At 39.4% G+C, this 24,047-nt stretch overlaps 1 protein-coding gene across 1 annotated transcript; it reads right to left on the bottom strand.

Annotated features, from left to right (window-relative positions):
• Positions 1–1,989: 1,989 nt before the first annotated feature.
• On the bottom strand, positions 1,990–23,923 carry LOC117900905. The gene is made up of 5 exons (XM_034811465.1): positions 23,645–23,923; positions 10,345–10,515; positions 7,762–7,943; positions 7,386–7,684; positions 1,990–2,784 (listed from the first exon to the last, which is right to left on the bottom strand). The coding sequence occupies exons 1-5, from the start codon at positions 23,706–23,708 to the stop codon at positions 2,160–2,162; spliced, it is 1,341 nt and encodes a 446-aa protein (XP_034667356.1). The 5' UTR covers positions 23,709–23,923; the 3' UTR covers positions 1,990–2,159.
• Between the last annotated feature and the right edge of the window lie 124 nt (positions 23,924–24,047).

The raw sequence follows: 24,047 nt of genomic DNA, 5'->3' as shown, positions 1-24,047 counted from the left end.
ACCGAACGAATGAAGATAGACATGCGGGCAACGGGTACAGGGATATATCTACATTTGTATGTACATACATACATATATATCAGTGACTGGCATTGTGTTTCGCTTTTGTAAATTCAAATTGTAAAGTTGGCAATCCATTGCCAGCTCCAAAAGCAAATACAAAAAAAAAGGGCTGCCCGGAAATAAACCGATGAGCAGAGACACAGGTGGGAGTGGAGGAGCCAAAAACAAGAAGAATGACGCACAGCACCACGGTAGCCATAATTACTGTTATGCTTTATATACACACACACACACACCGCAGCAGCAGCAGCAGAGTCAACAACTTTTATGCGCATCCCACTCTCAACCCGGCAATGATGGTGGCTTGCTGATGGTGGCAACTCTGGTTGTAATGCACAAATATGTCGGCCACTTGTGCATTCAACGGGCTTACAATGCACAAACAAAAACACATATGAGAGAGGGTTTCTGTAGAGCGGGAGAGAGAGTGAGAGAGAGAGAGAGAGAGCGCGGCAGAGAGCTGATTCGTATCGGCGGACTGCGAAAAAAATGAAATTGAAGCGTAAATATTCCCACACAATGTCCAAGTAAATGCCTTTAAATTGCATATTAAAATACAGTGAACTTTCGCTTAAATTGCACTACAAAGTGAAAGCTTAATTATCGATACTGGAACTGTGAGAGGATCTGATTCAAAACTGAAGCAAAATTAGACGTGAACTCTTAGCGAGACTCTTCCTTGGCTCTTCTTGTGGTGGCTTTCAGAACTCAATGCTCTAAAAGCATCGCTAGATAATACCACTGCTGATATCCAAGATTTCTATCTTAGAGAATTTCTGCTGTATAAACTGCTGTATCTGCCAATGGAATATAAACGCTGCAACGGCCCATGTTAAATACATATTTTCCAATTGTTGCTTTAGACAATTCTTACATTTAAAAACATTTAATATTTTATTCATAAGACAATGGATTTTCCAATGCATTTTGGTACGAAAGTTTGTGATGGCAAACAAAAACTATTTTGTCCAGTTAAATGTGAACAAGGCAGCAAAAAAGAGGTGAGTGTCGTCGACATGTGTCTATAATGGCGTAAACAATTGACGACAAATCGATGCAAATCTATCTCTAAAAGGTTTTTCTCATTGCAGTCAGAGAAGCTCCTGTTACGGACATTCTGGCCAATTAGTATTTAAGGAATTTCTTAGGAAATCTCTTTGAAATTCAACCTTCAATTTGCCATTAAATCAACTGCCACATTCATCCACAATAATTCGTCAATTAATAGCGTACGCTACCATGGCAAATGGATTATTTGACAAAAGGCATAACAGAGAATCAAGTTAACCATAAGTTGACCACAATTAATTACCCCAATGTGCCGTATAAAAAAATAATTAACTAGGCTTGCTTCTTTTTTTTTTTGTTTTTTAATAGCGTATGCAGCAAGGCAACTAATGAGGCATATAATGCATTATCAGCGTTTCAATCACATATTCATTTAAAATCCATTAAATTATGGCAACATATCGGGTCCCAAGTTTGGGTGTTTACAATTTAAACTTTAAGTAAAAACTAAAATGTGCCACGATGCTGAAAGTGTAGTATATTTTATATCTGTGGTTCTAATTTCTGAAAGATTCTAGATGAAGCGGAATGATGTAGGGATTCATTTCAAACTACAGCAACAAAACACAGTTCAGCGACAGATTAAGCATTGGGTTTACGTTTAGTAGATGAGTTAATGAACAAACAGTAGGAACAGTAGTACAGGAACAGTAGGAAAAACTACTGGAGGCTTGGACGATACAGTAAATTCGTGAAAAATGTGTTTAGAGCGAAGTTAAAAAGGTTCATATATTTAAAAAACTCATTCCACCTGCTCCTCTTACCTTTCACCCGCCATTCATCAAATGAATTTCCCTATAATGTTTGGTTTTGTGTTTGTGTTTCATAAATTAGTTCATTTAATTTGTTGGCAATAAATTAATTTCGCATGCACTTTCAATGCACATTTAATACTTGAATAAATACATTAAATTATAAATAAATGATAATAATAGAGGGATGCCATCTGCCATCTTCTTTGGATTACAACTAGAAAACCTTATAATTAAATACACTGCCTAGACTAGGGGGTTTGGGGGTGCCTTGAATCACTTTCTTGGCGGCCCCATTGACAATTTCTCGAACATGTGTGGCATGGCCTTGATCACGGACGGCCCGGAAATTAGCTCAGCATCGGGATTGATGGGAAAGTCTGGATTTGCAGCTGCCACATCGTTGACGGCAATGTCGTGGGACAAATCGATGGGCAGTGCACCCTCGTAGATGTCAATGTGATTGTCCAAATTGTTGCCAGCATCGGCTTCCTGGTCGAGCTCATGATCCTGATCGTTGGCACCGTCCACGTGCTGTTCCTGATCTTGGTCTTGGTCCTGGTCCAGGGTATCCCACTCATCATTGAAGGTGTCGCTCATTTCGATGGGGGCGACTGCCTCACCATCCTCATCATCGGAGGATTCCAGGTGCTCGCGCTCTCGTTCCCTCTCACTGTGCTGCAGCTGGGCAAGACGATGCGCCAAGTCGACGTCCTCAAAGAGCGCAGAGTCCTCGGCGAGTTGTTCCACCGCCTCAAACTCCTCCTGTTCCTGTTGGGTTTGTTCCAAGTCGGCCATAATTTCCTGCCTGATTTCCGTGCCCTCTGCTACAGAGTCTGCGGGTGAGCTGGTGGCAAGTTTCGTTGTTGTTTTTGTTGTATAACTTGGTGTTGGTGTAGTTGTTGTTGTTGTTGTTGTGAACTGTGCGTCGTGTAGGTGTGGGTGTGCGTTTGTGTGTTTGGGTTGCAGGTGCAGAAATGTGTGCGTGTGAAATAAATTGAATAAAAATTTGTATTAATTTTTAAGTAATATAAGTGCCAATCGGGTGATTAATTTTATGAACTATGAATTAAAAAACAAAATTCCGCATGCAAAAATAACTAAATAATTATATTATAATTAAAAGACAAATCAATTAATTAGTATCTCTTTGCACCTTGGCGCTGCTTTAAAGAAAATTTATATTTCCATATTTAGCATCTCCTCAAAACAAATTTATTGCACAAATAATCCTTCAACCGACAAACAAATACTCACAAGCAACGGACTGCTGTCTTAAACTAACGCAAAATTAAAACTGAGCTGCTTTTGCTCACAGCTGAAGCATTTAAAGAATTTAAGCTGCCAGCTTTAGACGTGAGCGAATCTTCAAGCGCAGCTGCTGTTAAGCCAAGCCCAAAGCTGTAGAGAACCAGACAGAGAGCCAGCAACGGCCAAGCAGAGCTGCGACAGAGCTGAGACAGAGCAATGTTAATCATTAACAGTGATCTGTTACTCTTTACCCTCTGCTGTTCCCTCTCCAATGATCTTATTCATGCGTGACTCAACAGCAAGAAAGACAGTAAGCAAAGCTTTCAGAGCGCTCTCGGTCTCTGCTCTTCTACCTTACAGCGCGTATTCAGTCATCATTATGCACTGCATGATATGATTCACCATCGTTAAGCTCTTGCCTCTCACTCACTCTTGCTCACATTGGGTCAGTGTGTCTCGCATGAAGCTGCTGCCGCCGTCGGCTCTGTGTCGTCACAAGTTCCCCTAGTTCCTCCTCCCCTAGTTGCTCTTCCCATCGTTCAATTTTGCATGTCGCTCATTAGCAATTTCTAAGAAATTCATATTACAAATACAAATTTTTGTTTATTTTGGTTCGTTACGATCACTTTATTTATAATAATTGTAAACTGTTGAAACGGAAACAAGCCAAAAGGTGAGATGGAATAGATGGCGCCATGACTGAGTCACGACTGTTTCTGTTTCTTTAGAATTTTCTGATATTTTCTGAGAATTTCTAAGAGTTGGAACGGATTGAAGAATGTCGCAAATGAAACAAAATTTGCATAAATCTTACGCAAAGTGCTTCAAAACTTTTTAAACAATTCTCAAGCAAAAATCCAATATAATATCTGAGATTCAAGCCCCTTTGACAACCACTTCCTGAGCTATGACTCCCTCCCATACTCATCCAGCCTTCAAATTGAAAAATGCAAATGCACAAAGTAATTTTCCGAAATGTTATCAAAAGCTGTCTGTCATATGTACATATGTACATACATACAAACATATATGAAAATTGCATACATTTCATATGCATATTTATTCCGTTTTTAATAGCAAAATATTAATAAAACACACATACTCTAGTGCAGCTGTGTTGGTTTTGTTTTTTTCAAAAGCCTTCAGTCGCCAAATTGTTTACAGGCTTCAACAATTTTTCAATATTTCAATGCAAAAGGAGAGGGATTGCTGCCCCTCTTTCTCTCTCTCTCTCACTGCTGTCTCTTTCGTGTATATTAATATTTATATTCATGAATGTTAAATTTAAATAAACGCATGAGAAGCCAGAAGCTACAATGCGGGTATCACCTCTCCCACCAGAGGCGGAGCACCCAACAAACCACAACTTTCAATATCCGCGCGATATATAAAACAGAAAAGTTCAACACACAAAAAATTAAAATGAAAATATAACAGGAACAACAAATTGTTGTCAAAGCGGGAGGGCAAGAGGGGAGTTGTTGGCGGAGTCGAAGCTTTGGATGCTCTTTCATTTCGATTGGTTCTGTGGCAGCTACAAACAAAAATATTGTACAGGGTTTTTCTTTTAGAGTTTGGACAGTCGCCGGATTAGCGTTACTTTAATTTTTTTTTAAATTATTGATTGCAAATATTTAGAATAAAAGTATTTTATTACTTCTTATTTAAATTTACCTTGAATTTCAATTTTTGTTTTACTAAAATCCTATATTTAGCTTTCGAGTGTAATAATTATTATTTTTATAATATTTCTTCTTTTCTCTTGTACAAACCCCTCTAAAAAATCACTATACTCTCCTTTTGCAAGCACATAAATATAAATAATATTCCCAACTTATGTGAATATTTTTTGTTGCAGCTGCACTTCCACTTCTTCTTTTCGCTTCCGGTTGCGGCTACAAAAATGTCACCGCTGGCATTATTTAAATTTAAGTTTGTTCGCACTTAAACGTTGACATGTCACTTACAACTTTAAAGTTGTTAATAATTGCGCTTTACGCAGCATTGCAGTTTTTTAATATATGTATATATTTTTTTTGCCTTATGGTCATTTATTAATTTTCCTCTGATTTATGTTGCAAAAAAATAGAAGAGAAAAAAAATTATTGCCAGCAAGCGTTCGTCGATTTCGCCACAATAAATTCTCATAAATACAGCTGGTCCTGGAGGCTGCTGCCACGCCCATGCCGAAACGGTAGCGCCCCACCCAAGAAAAGGATTTATGCGAGCGGCGCGCATGACTTTTAATAAAAATTAATTTTTATTATGGCCTAAAAGTAATTAATGGACTCGCAGCCAAACCGAAAAAAGAAAAATTGTCGCGCATGATGCACGAACCGCTGCAATGGCTGGCAACGGGTGTGACCAATGCCAAAGGGGCAAATGTACATTTATTATCCTGCAGCACTTTTTCAGAGAAAGGTGCAAGCAAGAAAATTTTAAGCTGGGTGCACTGCTGGGTAGTGCAGGGCACGCCATTGCTGAACAGGAATTTTATTTAAAGCGCACAGGAATTATATATGCGCTGCTGAAACCTTTTAATTGTGGCTTAATCGTAGCTGACTGCTATTATATTTCTTCCTATAAATATTCCATACAATTGAATACATATACATATAATATTTGTACAACAATTTTTGCTTTACATGTGCCAAAAACTCTAAGCTGTAATAGTCCTATTATAGGTGCTGCTTATTTCACTTTGTCAGAAGGCTCTTCTGCCTCTGCAGAGACTGAGACAGAGACTTAGACTCTGAGAGTCACAACAGGCTCTGCTGAAATATCCTAAACGTGCTGATATAATCGTGAAAGCCTTGTCAGGCTACACTGAAAGTCTCCTCAAGCTCTTCTGGCTCTTTTGATTCTATTTTAAATATTTACTCAGTCTCTTTGGATTTCATATTGCATATACAGGCAGGATATATATTATATATTACATTATATATATATATTATACGTTGAGTATTTTCTCCCGCCTTGCTGTAACTTTGCGTTTATTTCTAGTTAATTGAAGAAGCATCTTTCCCCTCTTTTTCCTACTTAAAACAAACTGTCAACTTGCTAAATTGCCCCTTCTTATGCCTGACAAAAGTACAACCACCTAAAATATAAATGAATAAATACAGTCATTGTCCCACTCATTATTTCATCAATAATCTCGAGCGGCAGGTTAAAATTCATTTTTTGAAATGACTACAAAATAAACAGCACAGCACCACCTATTGCCACATTGCTTCCACAATGCAGATGTGAATCAGCCAATAATTGTATGTGTCAATTATGTAATATTTATCTGACTCTCATCACATGCAATTTTTTTGTATTTACATAATATTTTGTTGCGCTGTGGCCACAGACTATAATTTGTTTGTATTATTAATTTAGACGCAATGCAATAATAAAAACTGAAAAAATGAATAAAGTAAAATAAATGCACCCAAATCAAATGAATAAATATTCAGATTACAAAAAGAGACAAAAAACCTAATAAAAATGCATCTAAATGTACAACTAAATATATTGTCGTGTTAATAAAATATTTACGATTGCGGTTTGAAGAGATTATTGGCCTGACAAATTACAGAAACTTAATTATAGAGCAGAGCTAGTAAAAAAAATGGCACAAATAAATATAATAAAGTGTTGAAAATTAAAGCTTTAAATGGTAACAAAATAAAACAAAACCAAAACCAAACAGGCAGACCTCGCACCAGAGCAAGCATTTTATTTTTTAATTTGCATTATGTACATATGTACATACGTATGTATATATGTACATTTATACATAAAAGTTGTAGCAATAAGAGAAGCAGAAATAAAAGTTGTAAAAATTAAAGTAATATATGTATATATGTAGTATGTACATATGTATGTACATATATACAAGTTGTAGAAATAAAAGTAGTAAAAACCGTATATTTAAAGGGGTAGAAATAAAAGTACCAGAAAAGGTAAACAAAAACTCAAAAAAGGTAGTAGAAAAGGTAGTTGATAATAAAATTAGTACACAAACGAGCCAGAAATAAAAGCAGGCATTCAATTAAATATTAAAAATATGTACAATGTTGGCGGTTCGTTTAGTTTCAAGGCAAAAACACTTTATTTAAAAAATATATAAGAAATATTTATATATGTCAGTAATTATATTACAAGTTTACATAATGTTTCGCTTTATAAATTGCTCAATATACAATTGTTGATAGTTGCTGTTGGGTTAGTAGAGCTTTGCCGGATTACTGAAAAAGAGTTTATACCTGAGGTTCATCAATATCGCGCACTTCGTTCTCCTTGGGCTGCTTCTCCAGCGGCTCACGGCGACTGTCATCATCATCGTCATCGGCATCGAATTCACCTCGCCTGGTGGGTAGCACGGCTGGGGCGGAGGTGACGGGTTCAGCGGCTGGCTTGAAGTCTCCTTGGCTGGTTAGGACACCCTCGGCCACCTCCTCGCCGCTATCCAGGGGACGCACATTGACCACACGCACCTTGAACAGGCTGTTGGCATCGCCGTACACTGTCTCATTGATCTCCACCTTGTGACCATCTACGACCTGTTGGGTTTTTAGCATGGGGAAACATTACATTTGCTACATTTTTACATTTTTAGTCCCTATTTCGATGTCCCTACCTTAACAGTTGAAGTTGTATTGCCATTATTGCGGTTCAGGGGAGTCAAAGGCCGCAAACCAAAGGAGAAGCCAGCTCCAATGCCATCGCTGGAGTCATCTCCACCAGTAGCACCTGTTCCATCCTCACCAGAACCGCTGGCAATAACAGGCCAGAGACGAGTGCGCAGACGACGGAAGAGATCTGCAAAAGTAGAAGTAAAAATAGAAAATATATAAAAATTTTAGATACAAATTAGAAGAATAAAAAAATTGGTCTTAAATAGAAGAAAGGACACATAAACGGATAATAAGGAATAAAACAAACAAAAATGTAAATGAAAAACAGGAACAAATTAAAAAAAAAAAAAATGTTAATTAGAAAAAAGAGGAGAAAATGTTCCATTAAAAATTGAACAAAAGAAGACGCAAAATAGAAAAAGAAAAAAAATAGACGCCAAAAAAAATTTAAAACATTTGAGCAAAATTTCAAAAAGAAAATAAATAAAAATAGAAAAAAGATTAAAAAAAATTAAATGGCAATATTTCGGCTTTCTATGGTATAATTTCAAGCGTTAAACAAAACGGAAATGAAAATGCAGCGCAGCGTGAGATAGAAGAGAATGGAGGCAGAGAAGAGGCACTCTGGGAATCCAAGCAGGTGCCCTTCGTCTAGGTCTGGTCTCTTTCTCTTGGCTGTGCCTGTGTCGAAGTGTCTAAGTGCTAAGCAGACATTCCATCCCCCATTCTCCATCCCCAACCCCGTTGTAGTTGTCTCATGCTAATGTATTTTTCAGTTTGGAAATCCTTAATCCGCAAACGCACTAAAAAGCGTTTTCTGTGTCGCCAACGTAGCGGAAATTTACAATTGCCTTGTCTGCTGCCGACGTAATGCCATGCTCCCAGCTCTCTTCCACCTCTTCTTTACTACCTACATACATATATACATACAAATGTATGCATGTACATATGTATGTACATCAGTCTGTCTGTCTACGCCTTAGCTTCTTTTTTTTCTCTTCTTCAACCTTGTCATAAATACTTGACCGATTTGCTTGGACGACTGCTTCTTGGCCTGCTTGCGGCTTGTCGCCAATTCATTTGCGGGTCATTTGCGTTTAAAGGGGTGTAAAAAGTGGTTGAGTGGGCTGTTAAATTGCAGTATTATACAGGGTTTCATAGTGGTGCAGGAAAACGGAGAAAACTTTGTCAAGTTTTCAGGTTTTGTATACTTTTTCACAGAGAGACATAACGTAACATGATTAGCTTATAGTTTTAGTTCTACGTAGTATTTCTAGGCAGACAATACACATTGCCACATATGTACATACATATATGTATTTGTATGTACATATGTATTTTTTTTATCAATAAATACAAATCGATGCACCACAATATGTATCGTGATGCAGACCAATTTATACAATTACATCAATCCTTACTCTGACAAGGTGCTTGTTCTTGAGAAATAAATATAAATACAAATAGATTCATCAGAATCTGCAGCTGTTTATTTCAAATACTTTTCCGTGACTGTCTTTCAAAAATACCTCAAATACCATCGAAATATTTACATCTACATATGTACATACATATATATTTGTACATTGTTCAATATATCAACTTCAGTAGTCCTTAAATCCTACTTTCATCTAAGTTTGTTTCGATTTTTTACTCTCAATCCCCATGCCTTTCGGCTCCAAGTCACTTCTATTTTGTCTATCTGTCTATCCATCCATCTATCCATCCATCTATGTAGCCATCTTTTATCTCTATGCCCCTACAGCCTTGCCCTTTCTTTCTTCACATTCCTTACCCCTCATACATACTTCTCTACCCATAGTGGAGTCTGCCGCTCCATCCGTAACTCAAATAATTCGCTGACAACAAAGTTCTGAGGCTCAACCGCAACTCCCCCCAACTGCCGCAACTCCCTCAAACTTTCTATTTGTCTATATGCTGTTGCCCACGCTTCGTTATCTTGTTGTGCGTCCCACACTCCAGTTGCTCCTAAAAAAAAACACAAAAACATCTTTCATGCATATAAAATGGCATGGGCTTCTGCCAAGTTTTTATAAGCCCCAGCACCAAAGGCACGAGTATTAGGATAAGATTTATGAAGTTTCAGCTTCATCATCGTCAACTTTTTCATCGAGGCGTCTTACAATCTTTAGCCTGGGCCGAGAAAACTTTTCACTTTTAATGGTCAACAGACTGGTTTGACCTACTCCCCCTATATCTCTCCCCATCTCTAACTTCTAAATAAAGATATAAATAAATACAAAAGAATAAATAAACTTTGCATGGGGTGGAACTGCAGAGAAATTTGACATAATATTTTGATAAATTGTTTTTCGTTTTGCGCAAGAGTCAGCAAAAGTTTAAAAAGTCCCCAAAGGACCAGTTGGCTAATTGGCTTTGACCCTCGGACACATGCATTTAATCCAATGTCTGAGAGCCCTTCAGCAGAAAATCCTCTCAGTCTCTCTCATCATCATTAAGCGGTACAGAAATGTGATGTGCAATTGAGACTTGTAATTATAGCGAATGGCGGGGAGCATTTTTAAACAATGATTATTCAATTAAAATATCATTATATCACTCACCATCGAAAGAATCGAAGAAGCCCGTGTTGAAGCTGCTCGGATTGGACTGCAGGAAGGGATAGCCAGCGCCCGTATCGATGACACCGCCAAAGTTATGGAAATCCGGCACGTCAGCGGAGCCCGCCTGGGGCACTTTAATCACCTCGGCATCGTCCTGCGGATTATTACGCGCTGCAAAAAAAGGGGATCGAGGTATAAAATTAAATGTTATTATTCATCATTAAGCAAACAAATTGGCTGCGAAAATTCGTTCATTCATTAAATTAGCCAAATCAGCGTGGAAAAGCGTCAGCGATTGCACCCCTCCTGCTGCCAGGGGCAGCTCATTAGCGCTTATTACGCAATCTTTGCTTTGGCATAATTTTACTTTGACTTGAAGGGATATATAGCAATGATTTTTGAGCTTTGAGCTGACCTTTGGGCGTAGCAATTATCCCAGAGGGAAAACTTAAAGTGCAAATTTCAACTCCCCCAGCAAAAACTGTGCCAAGGCTTTATCGGGCGACCTCTAAATAAGGGACCCTTCACAGTGATTCAAAAAGAAGGATGTATGGGGCAGAGGCTGACTCATAGATAAATGCGTTTGCCTGTTGTTAGCTTCACTCTCAATCTCTGCAGTTCTCTGGCATGTTGCACTTCATAAATCTCGCACAGCTGACACTGACAGCGACAACAGGCGAACAGCACAAACGTCATACAACAAGTGGCTGAAGGGAACACAGCACTCACAGCACATTACATCAAGTCTGATTGTATGGCATATGGTAGTACCCTGGAATCAGATGTAAGCTCTGAAATGTGCGAAATGAGTGCGCTGCTGCAGTAACATCAAGCAGTACTGCAGCTGTAGCAGAGCAGCAGCAGCGCTCTTAACACTCCAGCTTAACAGCCTCTTACAGCTCTTGGTTACAGCGCTCCCCTCAGATGTTACTTGAGGCCGCTTTCATCGCTCTGTTACCGTTCTCGGTTCTTGCTCTCTGTTAACAGCCAGTTCAAATGACATGTACATACATATGTATTTACTTCCATAGTGCCAACATACCCTACCGCACACTGAGTTCATCGGGTGGGGGCTGCTTCGGCTACCAAACTAACGACGTTAAAAATAAGTCGAGCCAGAGTTGACTCTCGCCTCGCCACGACTCGACTCTTTCAGATGAAATGTGAAATATGAAGAGCTTTATGTGCTGCGTAAAATTGCGTACGCAGAAGGCCAATCCCACCTCAAGGGGGGGGGAACAAAAATAGGGCTGCACAAATGCACTTTTGTAGGTCTGTGCGACCCCCAGCCGCTTGGGACGTTTCACTTTTTAAGCCGATGTATGAGAAATATACACGACACTCGCAGTATGTTTGGGATTTTGTGCAAAAAAAAATGTCGTCACCGTCATCCACACAGAAAGAGAGAGAGAGAGAGAAACAGAGCGGGGTCGCAGGTCCCCCAAGCGATCAAACATAAAGTGGAGCAAAGAAAGAAACAAAACGCTACCCCAAATGTTGGCCAGCGGGGGGGCAGGCTGCGGCGGCACACAGGGTAGTCGGTGCACACGTGAACGTCATTTACAAGTGCAAATATTTACATATCGTGGTGCATATGAAAAGTGTGATGCATGGAGCTGGGCAGGCAAATACGCTTCAACATGGATATGCTCGTATTTATGGATGGGTTGTACACACATTCGTATATAAATGTTGAGCAAATATGAAAAGAAACTTATCGAATAGGGCATTACCTGTGGGGCAAGAGAGTTACCTGTCTTCTTTCTGATCATAATTTTTGCTTAAAAAATGTAATCCTGTCCCAAGAGATTTTCGGCCATGAACTTCCACATGCTCCACTACTTTTACCCTATTATTATTTTTTTCAAGCAATTTCGTGGCAAGTACTTCAACAAATATGCTCCATCTCCACCGCCTTTTCACTGCTCAAATTAAGATCAAAAAGCCTGCCAGAGTGTCCAGTAAAAGTTATAGAGAGATGGAGAGGAGCAGGGGGATTGTCATTCACCTAATATTTCATGCTTTCGTGTTGCATACTTTATGGGGGAAGCTGTTTCCACGTACCGGACCCCTTAGTGAGTGACAAAAAAAAAAAAAAAAAAAAATTATATCCTGTACGAACAAATTGTTCAGCGTTGAATTTCCGTCTTTTTTGTTAGATGATTAATCATGCGAAAAATGAGGCAAACGAATTCAAAGCGAACACTAACGAAACACACACACAAAATGGTGAAAAACATCTAACATGGCATATTCATTAATTTTCCAATAATTAAGCCCAGACAGGGAGGGCACCACAACGCGCGTCCTGCCCTGCCCACCATTGTTCCTACGGCTTCTGCTGAATTATGAAATTAATAAAACCAGTTGGCAGTTCTCTGGCGCTGTGGCTAAGGGGGAGGGTAGTTTCGTGGCTAAGGGCGGGGACAACTCTCTGACTCTGTGGCTGAAAAATTTCTGCATAGCTCTGCGCTTTTGTTCTAAACACAGCGCACATTTTGTTGCTAATTATGTAAGGTTAACAGGCGGCTGGGGCGTGGCACTCATTTAATATTTTTTGGGCTTCCCATTCTTGTTGCCGTATTTTTTTTCTCAATGCTTTGCCTTTGGAGGCAGCCAAAAATAAAATCCCTGGCAATCGCTTCGTCTGCGTTTTATGGCGCTAATTGGCCCGGGCCAAGGGAGGAGTTCGGTGCGGTGTTTGGTGGGTTCAAGTCTGCGTCAATTAATTTACATAATTGTACAATTTTGCATAATTTAGTGAGTCGTGTTAAGGATTTTATTTCACAGACAAATTTAGCTTTAAGTATATCTTGGGGATTCTATTGGTTAATATTTTTGAAGCAAAGCTTAATTGGAAATGTGTGGGTTTGTGGAGTATAAAATCATTTCGTTCTTCAACTGATTTGCTGTGATTTATCTGCTAAATAAATGCCTCAAATTACAAATAATTGACGTTAAACGCAGGAACGTCAGTTCCAATATCTCTGCCATTACGTTCCTCCTGAATTATTATTATCAGCAATGTTATTTAACCTCACAATTGAATGAATAACTATTCATCGAAAGCATTAGCCAAAATCCACACAATTCTGACAGCATTCGCATTGAAATACAAACCCACACAAAGGGTTCCGTTCGTTCCGAGTCTTCTAGTCTAATAAATATGCGACTATAATTACAAAGCTGCCAAAGTCCTATCTATCAGCACTCTCCTCTCCCCTCGGTGAGTGGAAAATTGCTTGAAAATTTGCAATGCATTTCGCAGCTCGCTCTCTTCCACCCAAAATGGTAATTAAACTGCTGGCCAAAAGTGTCGGTTTTGGGTTTTGGGATTCCATTGTGGCCTGCAGGGGGGACTTGTACTCGACTGAACCATCAAATTTATATTGCGGCTGTCCCGGGCAAGCATTTTTGAGTGGCCTCAATATGGAATTTTGGCCAGACAAAATTGCAATTCGCTTTTTGGCCATCATCGATGCATGCGTTTTCAATTACTTTGATGTCCAATGGTGCTCCCCAACAAAAACAACAAAAACAGCAACAATAATAAAAGCAACAACGAATTGCCAATGAAAATATGAATGTGTAATACTCGGGGCACAAGTTTTACCACTTTTTCGCAATTCATTTAGCATTTTGCCACCACACAAATTGGAAATTGCAAAATTCAATTTTTGGTTTCTCTTTTTTTTTTGTGTTTTGAACTTTTCTAATTAATAGAAACGGAACACTGGAGAGAATATAAAATACAAAAAAACCCCTCAAACAATATTTTATAAAAGTTGCGAACACTGCGGGCAGTTGCTCATTAAGCGTGCCCTACGTCTCCCTCTCCCCCGCTCCCGCTCTCTCTGATAGTCCCTTCATCTATCTATCAATTATTTCACCATTTTTGGTTCTCACAAATCAATTAAACTTTCGCCTGCGCATTTTGTGGGCTGCTCTTACTCTCGACTTTGTTGCATGCAATTAATGAATTTTTAATAGCCCCGCACTTTGGTTAATGTAAAAAGTTTTTCCCCTTCACCAGACCTATCCCTCCTCAGTTCTTGGGGTGCGCTGTCTCGTGTACTTAGGCTGCTTGTTGTAATTATGATTTTAGTTGTACTACGCTAAAAAGTTAGTTTGCCATGTAAATCTTTTGAGCAGCTTCCTTCTGACTCTCTCTCCCTTTTTTTTTTGTTTTGCTGCCCAGCTTCAGGCAATTAAGAGTGGTAGAAGGTTGGAGGGAGAAGAAAGACAGAAAGTGGAAGCTTCTCTTGTATATTTTTAAGTCTGTTTTAATTTAACTCAAAACAAAAGTCAGCTGCGTCATTTTTGCTGGCTTAAATCTTTAGCTTAAACCCATGGAAGCTGCTGCAAATCAGCGCCATCCTAGAGCTACAATCAGCCACTGCACAGCTCAATCAAAACTGCAGCAAAACAGCAGACAGACAGACCATCAACGCCTTAGTAGAGGACAAGCTCAAGCATTTCAATTACATACAAACATTTATCCGGCACCATTTATAGCACAACAGCACAGTAGATTCCTGGGAGTGCCACCTCCTGACAGACTCAATTGTATGCAATTTGGGTTAAAATGATTTCAAATCAGTTGAAAACCAATGAACAGGCCAGAAAAGAGAGACCAGAAACGAGAGACCAGAGACGACAGAAGACCAACTGGACAGAGACTCGCTCGAACTGCCGCCTGTCGAAGCTGAAGCTGAATCCCCAAAGGGGGACAGGAGGAGACTGCCTGTGTGTCAGTGGCATGGACATGGGCCGAGTGCAGACTTGTGTCACGTTCAAGAACTCTAAACAGGGGGAAAATTAGTTTGATGGCACACACACACACAGGACACTTGAGGGGGCAGACTAAGACTGACTGTGACTGGATGGGAGACTGCGGCTGTGAGGAGCTGTGGGGGGCAACGCAGATGTCAACAACAGTCGGTGCCGAAAGTGAAATCAAAGCCAGCTTTCAAGTTTCACAACCCAGCCCCTCCCCCCACATAGCAGCCAACAGCATCCGACAGAAATTGAGTGAAAGTGCAGACTGAGGCTTAGTTTGCTGTCATTCGCCGAGTGAAATGCCATTCAATTGACGTTCTGTGAGGCTCACTCTGGCATGTGTGGGTGTCCCTGTGTCAGCACGCGTATATCACACGCACACACACGCAGGAACATATCGAATGTCCGAATCGAGTCACCGAATCTTGGGATACCAAAAAAAATCAAGCAAGAAGTTGGGATGTCGACTAAAGGATTCCCGGTAATTGTTATTCGTTATTCATCGAAGGAAAACGTTTATGTAGGATCGGTTAAATTACAAAAAAGTGTCTGGAATTGTATTTTATTTTATTTCGTATTTTAAATATGTAAATCAATTGCAATATTTAGTTGAAATATATGTACATATGTATTTCGTACAGCTTCCTAAAAACATGGAACAATCTCATAGAATATAGCTACTATATATAGCTAATACGTATATAATATATAATACTAATATATGTAGCTACTAGTTAAAGTTCTTCTCCCTCATGTTATAGCCAACATACAGGCAGTTCGCTCTCTGCTACCCTGTACTTAACATCATTTAACAAATGATGGACGTGCTGAAGCTTAAACCCCTTTTCAAAGCCCCCCCGTATCGTTTCAATTCGGTTCGGTTCAGGTTTTTTTGGAAAAACGAAAACGAAATTAGTTTAACGTCTAGCAACACCACCCCTGACCACTAACCCCTTTCCCCTACTCACTGTGCGTGCGTGTGTCTGAGGGGGAAATCGTAGGCGTCCTGTCTGCTGCTATCAATTCTAATTACAAATGTCAACAATGATTTTTCGGTCATCCCCTTGATGGGCCGATGGCCAATGGGTGATGTGCGATGACGTTAGCTTTGAGGGGGGGTTGCCACGCATAGAGGTGTGTGTATGTGTGTGTGTGTAGCTTAGGGGGGTTTTGAGGGGTGGAGAGTGTGTGCCTTGATTAATGTGACGCGCTGCAACAGCAGCTGGGTCCACAGTCGGTTCGCTTTGGGGTTTCGCTTGTCTCGACTTGGAGTGCGGCGGATGGATCGCCAATTAGGGGTGGGGTCTGTGGTGCGGTATGCGGTTCTAGTTGTCTGCATGGTTATCTGCCGCCAGCCCATGCCCGATTGATTGGCAGCCACGAAGAGGGAACTCAGTCAGAGGAACAAACTCGTGACAGATTGGAGTTATATTGAGGCCTGCAAAGGGCTAAGGTTTAGGAGAATCGAACTGGGATGACATGCTTTCAAATGGAGCTAACAAATATGCGTTTTAGCGCACAGATCACTGTGGAGTTAATGGCGGAAGGATGCACAACAAATTGTTGACGATATTTGGATGAAGTCTGAGTGGGTTTGATGCCAGAATTATGGCGGTGACGGTGTGCCCTAGTGAGTCATTGCTAAAGTGCCATATAAAAGTAGTTTTTAATTGCCAAATTTCAACATTTTGTAACTTAATAATTTCCCAGAATACTCAGATCTAAAAAAGAGCTCATCACTATTCTTCATAAGAATTTTGTATTTAAACAAAACATCTTCATTAACCGCTCATACAAATAACTAGAAGGCACTTTTCATATACCCATTTAACATCCACCTTTTCTCTGCCGATTTGCATGACAAACAAAATACTTTACGTGCGCTCAGAGTAAAGAAAGAATTTCCGGGCAAGAAACGGCACAAAAGTGCAAAGCAATATTGTACACATTCAATTCAATTTATTTTGTGTCGCTTTGGCACACTGTGCGAGTAGCTCTCCCACACTCCACCACGAAGCCCAACCCCTGAAGTACGAGTGTGTCAGGTGCTGCCTTCATTTTTCATTTCTCCCACCACTTCATTTGCATTGCGTCAAAACAAAAACAAAGCTCGAGGGCTATACCAAGCCTAAGTGAAATAGGGAAAGTAAATGCGACTGTTTCAATACCCAGCAGGCAGAGGGGTACGCACACTTTTTAGGAGAAAACAAATGAGGTATTAGTTGGGAGCTCTCAGACATATCGGAGATAATACGAATATCTAAAAATTTCATAGATATTCATTGTATTCAATAATAAATAAATAAATAAAAATAAAAGCTTTTATTACTTTTGAATGCCAACACTTTTCCTCAATTGTCAACTAAAGGAAGCAGTTGATGCATTTCTAGCTTCGAAATTCAAGGACAGAGCCACTGCTGCTTGTATATAAAGTTTCTAGCACCCCCAACGATTCCCTACTTCTAACCAAACACCTACTTAAGCTAATATACCCTTGCAAATATTATAGAAAAAGACCCAAAGCCATGGCTACTGGAAACGAAAACTTTGATTGTAACGGTGGGCCCTGGCTGCCTGCTCTCCCTCTCCCTACCTGTCTGTAAAGCCTCTTCCCCCATTTTGGTGGGGCTGCTGCCAAATGTGACAATCGTGTCACGTACTCAATGTTCTGGAAGATTGAACGTTACGTTTGTCGCGTTTAAAATGAGTTTTTTTCAACTGAATTTGATTTTGATTGTTTGGTCCCGGACACGAAATTCCAGGCAACACTCCAACATCCCACTCCATACCCACATCCCATTCCCCAGCCCATTCTCATTCCCTTTTCGTGCACAAACAACCTTCCGATATCCCCTTGCCACATGCAGCAAATTGTTCTGCTAAGCGGAAAAACTGAATTGGCCAAAAAGTAAAATTGTTTAATTTTAGGCTTTCTTGTTAGCCCCGAGTCGAGTCCTTCCCCATTAATTCTGTTGTACAAGAATTATTTCTGTGGGCCCCGGTGTACGTGCTGTAAATTTATTAAGCAGAAAAATGTTCGGCTTGGATTTCTGGGGCTTGACTTTCGAATGGAAAGAATGTGCTTTAGCTTTCACTTTGAGTTTTACACTCGAATTGGAGTCGATGGAGTGTGACATTGAAGGGGAGGCTCGTGTCTTCGAATCCACAAATAAATAGGGAGGGGATAACCTATAAATATAATCCTTTGTCTGAATATTGCCTAGTTAATTTCATTCAAAAACATTGTTGAAAATTTAGCAATTGAAAATGCACATAAAAAGCCGCTTGGTTACGCTCGCCACATGCAAATCCAAATTGCAACAGCCAATACACAGCACTCCACTGACAAAACGCGACAACGGGGGCCACACCTCACCACACACTGAATTTAGGAGCTTGCATATTTTTGGGTTGTGAGTAAAACCGCAAATTGCTATTAACGAAAATCTAATCATAACCGGAAATTAATTTGACAGGAATCTCATTAAATTTACAACACGGCCACTCTACACGAGGACACGAGGACATCATGCCACAGGCCACAGCTGCCGAGCATGACGGCGACGAGGAGGGTCACAGAGAGAGAGAGCGGGGGAGAGATGCCAACCCAATCCGCATCCACATTCACCGCATTTCTATTCAATGCAAAATCCAAAATTCCCCCCATGCGCAACCGCCCGGTGCCCAAATCGTTTAAAGGTGCATTGCGTTGACATTGCAACACAGCCACCTGAGTATTTGAGTAATGTACCTACAGGATTTTCATTATAAAGTACAATTATTTCAGTTTTGCCTATGCCATGTGAGAGATGATGTGATTTGATGTTCGTTTACACGATGAAGTAATATCGGGAATGGGGTTCATTTTTAATATCAAATAGAATTGCCTATCCTTAAATCCATACATATATTTCCCATTTCTGCACTGCTTTGTGTTTAGTTTTTAAAAGTGTCGTGTTTTGCCAGTCCGATATTTTGTCATAAAAGCGATCCCACCATCCACTGTACATAGACTCAGTCCTCGCATAAGCCTCACTCGCGGCAGCGGACGTTCTTTCGTCTATCTATGCCGCCTTCTTCGTTGCTTTCTCGCGCTCTCGCTAAGCTTTTTGCGCAGTTGAGCAGCAACCCCGACACTGCTCCAGCGCTCGCTTTTTATAGCTAGCTGAGGGCATGGGCAATGCGGCCCGTCAGCCTACCTGCAGGTAGAAATGAGCTGATATTTTTTACAGTTATCAATTACAGCAGCTATTGAAATAGCTCAAAAACCGATCAACTAAAAAAAACTCAATTCGATTATCCAGAGAGAAATTGTACTTGACTTATACCCTGTTGCGATATCTTAGCCGCCATAAACGACCTTTTGCATATATTCTGTATAATTGTGCAGGCGCCTGGTTCTGCTGACTATGAGCAACTGCCTCTGCTGTTGCTGCTTCAGCCTCCGACACCACCTCCACCTCTTCCGTTGCCATTGCTCCTGCCTCCGCTCCCACCTCTTTCCCTAGCAATGCCTGCTGTAATTTATTTCTGATTTTGGGCTTGCGCCATGCGTGGTTGAGCATTAGAGAGAGACGCTTGCACATTTTGCCAGCACATAAATTAACATAAAGAGGCGGCAAACTGGGAGGCCTCCAGGGAGGCCTTGCAGCGATTACGTGACATTGAACCAGAGCCAAGTGGCTCCTGCCGATGCTGCTGCTGATGCCGATGTCAATGCTGTTGCAGCAGTTCTCAATCACATAGAGAGAGAGGGAGAGAGGGAGACCTGGTTGAGTCATCCAACTAATTGGATAAATCCTTCGTGACAGCTGACAATTGCAGGGGGGGAAATAGAGGGGGTCCAGCGTCTAGACATGTGTCACTATCTACTTATAATAATGATTCCATTTCGAATTTCATTGTTAACCTTTCATTGTTGATTATGCAAATAGAAAAGAATACATTGTTTAATACATGTCGATGAAAAGATCTCCACTTTAAGTACTCTGCACACTCTGTAAATGGATAAGCCATGGTCGGTAGGTTGTCTAGCTTTTACCCAAAGCTTTACCACTTAATGGAGTTATTAGGAAAGTTTTTTAGATTTTTGTTTAGCTCCTAAAATTTAAGTTGTGATTGTGTAATCATAATGGCAGCTTAAGTGGCTATAATATGTAAATATACGAGTCTGGACACTCAATTTGTAGGCATTTATTATAGTTTTTACGATTATTTAAAGTTAAAAGTGTTAAAAAAGAAACATTTCAAACACTCACAGCTCGGAGACTATGAGGTCAGCTTGGGCAAGGCCATAATTTATGAATTTCTCTGCACCGATCCACAAACAATGATCCCGCCTGCCTGCTGGTTTGTTTACTTCTCTAATTTTTTTCTGTTCCTCTAATTACTCCACCATTTTTTGTTTTCCTCCTTCTATCCCTTCTCTAATTGTGTCATGAGAAATGAGTACATAATATATTCTCGCAATTCGAGAAATTTTATCTACGGTACTTAAAACTTGTCTTATCGAAACTTAGAGGTACATAAAAACACGGAGCAATCCCATCTCTATTAAATATTTGTGTTCTCCTCCTGCTCATTCACAGTCACGTTACAGTGTTTCAACTTTTTGTGTAGATTTTTTGTGTGTTGCATTTCATGTCAAGTGATTAATCATTTGGCTGCCGGCAAAACAGTTGTAGGAGCAGCAGCAGCAACCGAGAAAACAAGTACGACTGTCATGTAAAATATTCTCATCCACCGGAGGTGTGTAAACAGTGCGTATCAAAAGCATAAAACAGGCAAAAGTTGAATCAAGAGAGATACCATTTTGAGATGAATTACGATAAAGTCATTTAGTTAATTTAAACCAGATTTTAGTACATAAAAAATTGAATTTCCCATTTTTCTCTCTCCACGTTTCAACTACTCATTTCATACACTTTTCAAACGCACCTTACCATATACAAATGTATTAATTTTTTGCTCTTTGCTAACCAGACACTTGAATTATTCATTCTGATTTTCATTCTGATTTATTTGGTTAAAAAAAACCAAAAGGCAACAAAAAACACAATGCTATTTTCTTAATTTTCTGGGCGTACATGTACATACATATGTACATATATATATATATATATATTGTATGTGTACAATGTAAATTTGTTTCATTGTACAACCCAATCAGGTGACAAGGACAAGGCGGACCGATATAATCAACCCAATTAAAGCTTAAAGTACAAAATGCAGAAAACAATTTCATTTCATTTGAATAGACCTGACTGCCGCCTAGCTTTTGTTTATTCAATTTGGAATTGTTTAATTTCTGTTGATTGCACCCCCCGCACCGAGTCTAAAAAGCAAAAGGCAGCAACAAAAATATTTTCAGCATCGTAAATCAACTCAATTTAATGCTCAACATTTAATTTAGTTGAACGAAAAGTGACCGAATACAAGAGAATATTGTGTTTGGCTTTTTATGTGGAGATTTTGTTTATTTCCTTGGCTTTAGATATTTTGTATGATTGGATGAAGGCAGAATTAAATGAACAAATAATACTTAGTAAACTTTTGGAAAGAACTAAATCAAATTTAGAAATTTATCTAGAGGAAAATGTTTAATATTTCAGCCACCATTCAATGGAAACTTTCTCCTTTTTTGTTACAAAAATTCACCATAATCCACTAAGCCGCTAAAAATTATTTCCACTCTATTGATTTACGCTCCCGCTAAATTAAAATTAAATTATAACTAAACCAGCCGATTGGGGGCTACTCCCACAAGGATAATTAGCACTGGCGAGTCATCAAACACAATTCGACACAAAACATGTGAAAAGGCCCAAAAAATTAACTCCAATTTGCATAAACATATACGCGTACGAGTCGAGGTGTCGGAATTAAACAAATTGCCAAACAATTCAGCAAATGTCAACCATACAAAATAAAGTGTACATAAGTACATATATAGTAAATAATAATTTACCAATAATATAATTATACCTATTTAGGGCTTTATTACACCACGCATAGTTGCACATACGAGCAGCAAAAGCAGTAATAAAACGCAGAACAGAAAAAAAAATTGATGTGATTTATGGCCACATGCAACTGCAATTTGTACAGAAAACATTCCCTGGAAAGGCCTTAAAAGCGAATTATGGCCATAATTAACCCAATTCTTTTGGCCATGGGACACTGACACCACCACTCGTAAAAACAATATTAAGAGAAATACGCGACCAGAAGAAAAGAAAAAGAAAAGAAAAAAAGGCCGAAGAATTTCAGTGGGACAGCAAAGGGGTCGAAGAATATCGAGTGAAGAAAGGGGAGCATGGGAACAGTTCATTCAACTGTGGACTGAGCTGCAGATGGCAAATATCTGAAGATAGATTTTAAATCAAAAATAGTTCAGGACTGAGATTTCAGGAGGAACATTTCAAGAGCGTACTTTAAAGGGACTCTGTGATATTTTCATGCCTTTTGTTGAATAAAATTGTTTAAAAATATGGCATTTAAAGAAGGAGAAACTGCATGTTTAAAAGATAAAATCTTCTACTAAAAACCACCTAAACCAGTAAACTCTTCTATATTATTCTTACTACAATCGCCTCTAATTGCAAGCAAATCAATTACTACTTGTAACTAGAGCAAAACGTTTTCAAAAATCGGTACTTATTGCATTCAATTTTCATATTGCTTGCAAATGATTTTGACTGCAGCAGCAAATTTGACAACTTCAAGTGGCTGTGGCAGCTGCCAACCCAAGCCCATCCCTGGCCTCATCATCTGCGATTCACTGGCAGCTTCTTCAGCAATTTATGCATTCAAGTGGCAGCCAAAGGCAGCAGTCAGCCAGCAGCCAGCAAACGCTGATGATGACAATAAGGACGCAGCTCCCTGGGACTCTAGTCGGTGATTCCTTGAGAGTTTCTGATATTTTGCCCGTCGTTGTATCTGTAAGATGCATTTGGCTGATTGTCAAGTGTCTCGTTTTGTTATCTGGCTGGCTGGCATCATTATCCAGGAAACATTCAGGAATGTTTCAACTAGTTAAAGTTAACTTAAAGCGCAGTTTGAGCTTGATTTTTGGGGTAGAAAGAAGATGAAAGACTTCGCTGGTGGTTGCTGCATTAACTTAATTTAGATAGTTATTGTAATTATTTTCATAATCCATAGAAGAATATGCAAAGGGTTAAGTTTGGTACAGTGTCCTCTGCACATGGTTTCATTGATCATTTACTTCAAAAATATGTAGAAATATATGAGCTTTATTTTTTAATCAGTAAAAAGTATTGTCTGAGATTATTCCAGACAATTCCAGATTGCAAAAGAATATTCTTACTTATTTAAAGAAATAAATTCTAGGAAATGTTTTCCCCCGCCCATCCTTATCAATTTGCATTGTTAATGAGTTCAAGAGGTTGCTCACTGTTTTCTTAATAAGTAAATAAATACATAAATTTTAATGATGATTTGTGTAGATTTTTCGCGTATTGATTTATGAATTTGCATTGTTCGCTTAGGGGTCATAACTCACCTGGCAATGTCAAGACTCCGCTTAGAGCCAGAGCGATCAATAGAGCACTGAGCAAAAGCTTCATTTTTTTTAATTTGTATTCTGTATATATTTGTATTATATTTTTCACACGGTTTTTAGTTTATAGTTTTAGAACTTGGTAAATATTATTATTTATTTAGGGTGCACTTTGTATATCAGTTGTCTGTTGTATATTTTTTTTCGCCGGTTAACTATTCGGTTGGGTTGCCTACTGCTCAGTTCTGTATGGAAAGACAAACAGTTCTCAAATGCGCTTAAATGATTTGAGGAAACGGCAAATAAACAGCAAACGAGACCACAGAGAGAGGGAGGGCGTGAGAGAGCGAGCGATTGAGTGGTGAAGCTGACCGCTCCTCTCGCTTGCGCTCACACTCTCCCTCAC

Source organism: Drosophila subobscura, chromosome U (assembly GCF_008121235.1).
Source record: "Drosophila subobscura isolate 14011-0131.10 chromosome U, UCBerk_Dsub_1.0, whole genome shotgun sequence".
Lineage (NCBI taxonomy): Eukaryota > Metazoa > Arthropoda > Insecta > Diptera > Drosophilidae > Drosophila > Drosophila subobscura.
The sequence above is the reverse complement of the archived record's forward strand: the minus strand, read 5'-3'. Positions and strand labels throughout refer to the sequence as shown.

Bases quoted from the DNA above. Each gene is read 5' to 3' on its own strand.
- LOC117900905 (XM_034811465.1), bottom strand. From the start codon at position 23,708: ATGAAGCTTTTGCTCAGTGCTCTATTGATCGCTCTGGCTCTAAGCGGA. The intron at 7,685-7,761 runs GTAGGGACATCG...AAAACCCAACAG, and splicing joins ATACAACTTCAACTGTTAAG to GTCGTAGATGGTCACAAGGT. The intron at 2,785-7,385 runs ATAAACTCTTTT...AACAACAACAAC, and splicing joins GATATTGATGAACCTCAGGT to AACTACACCAACACCAAGTT.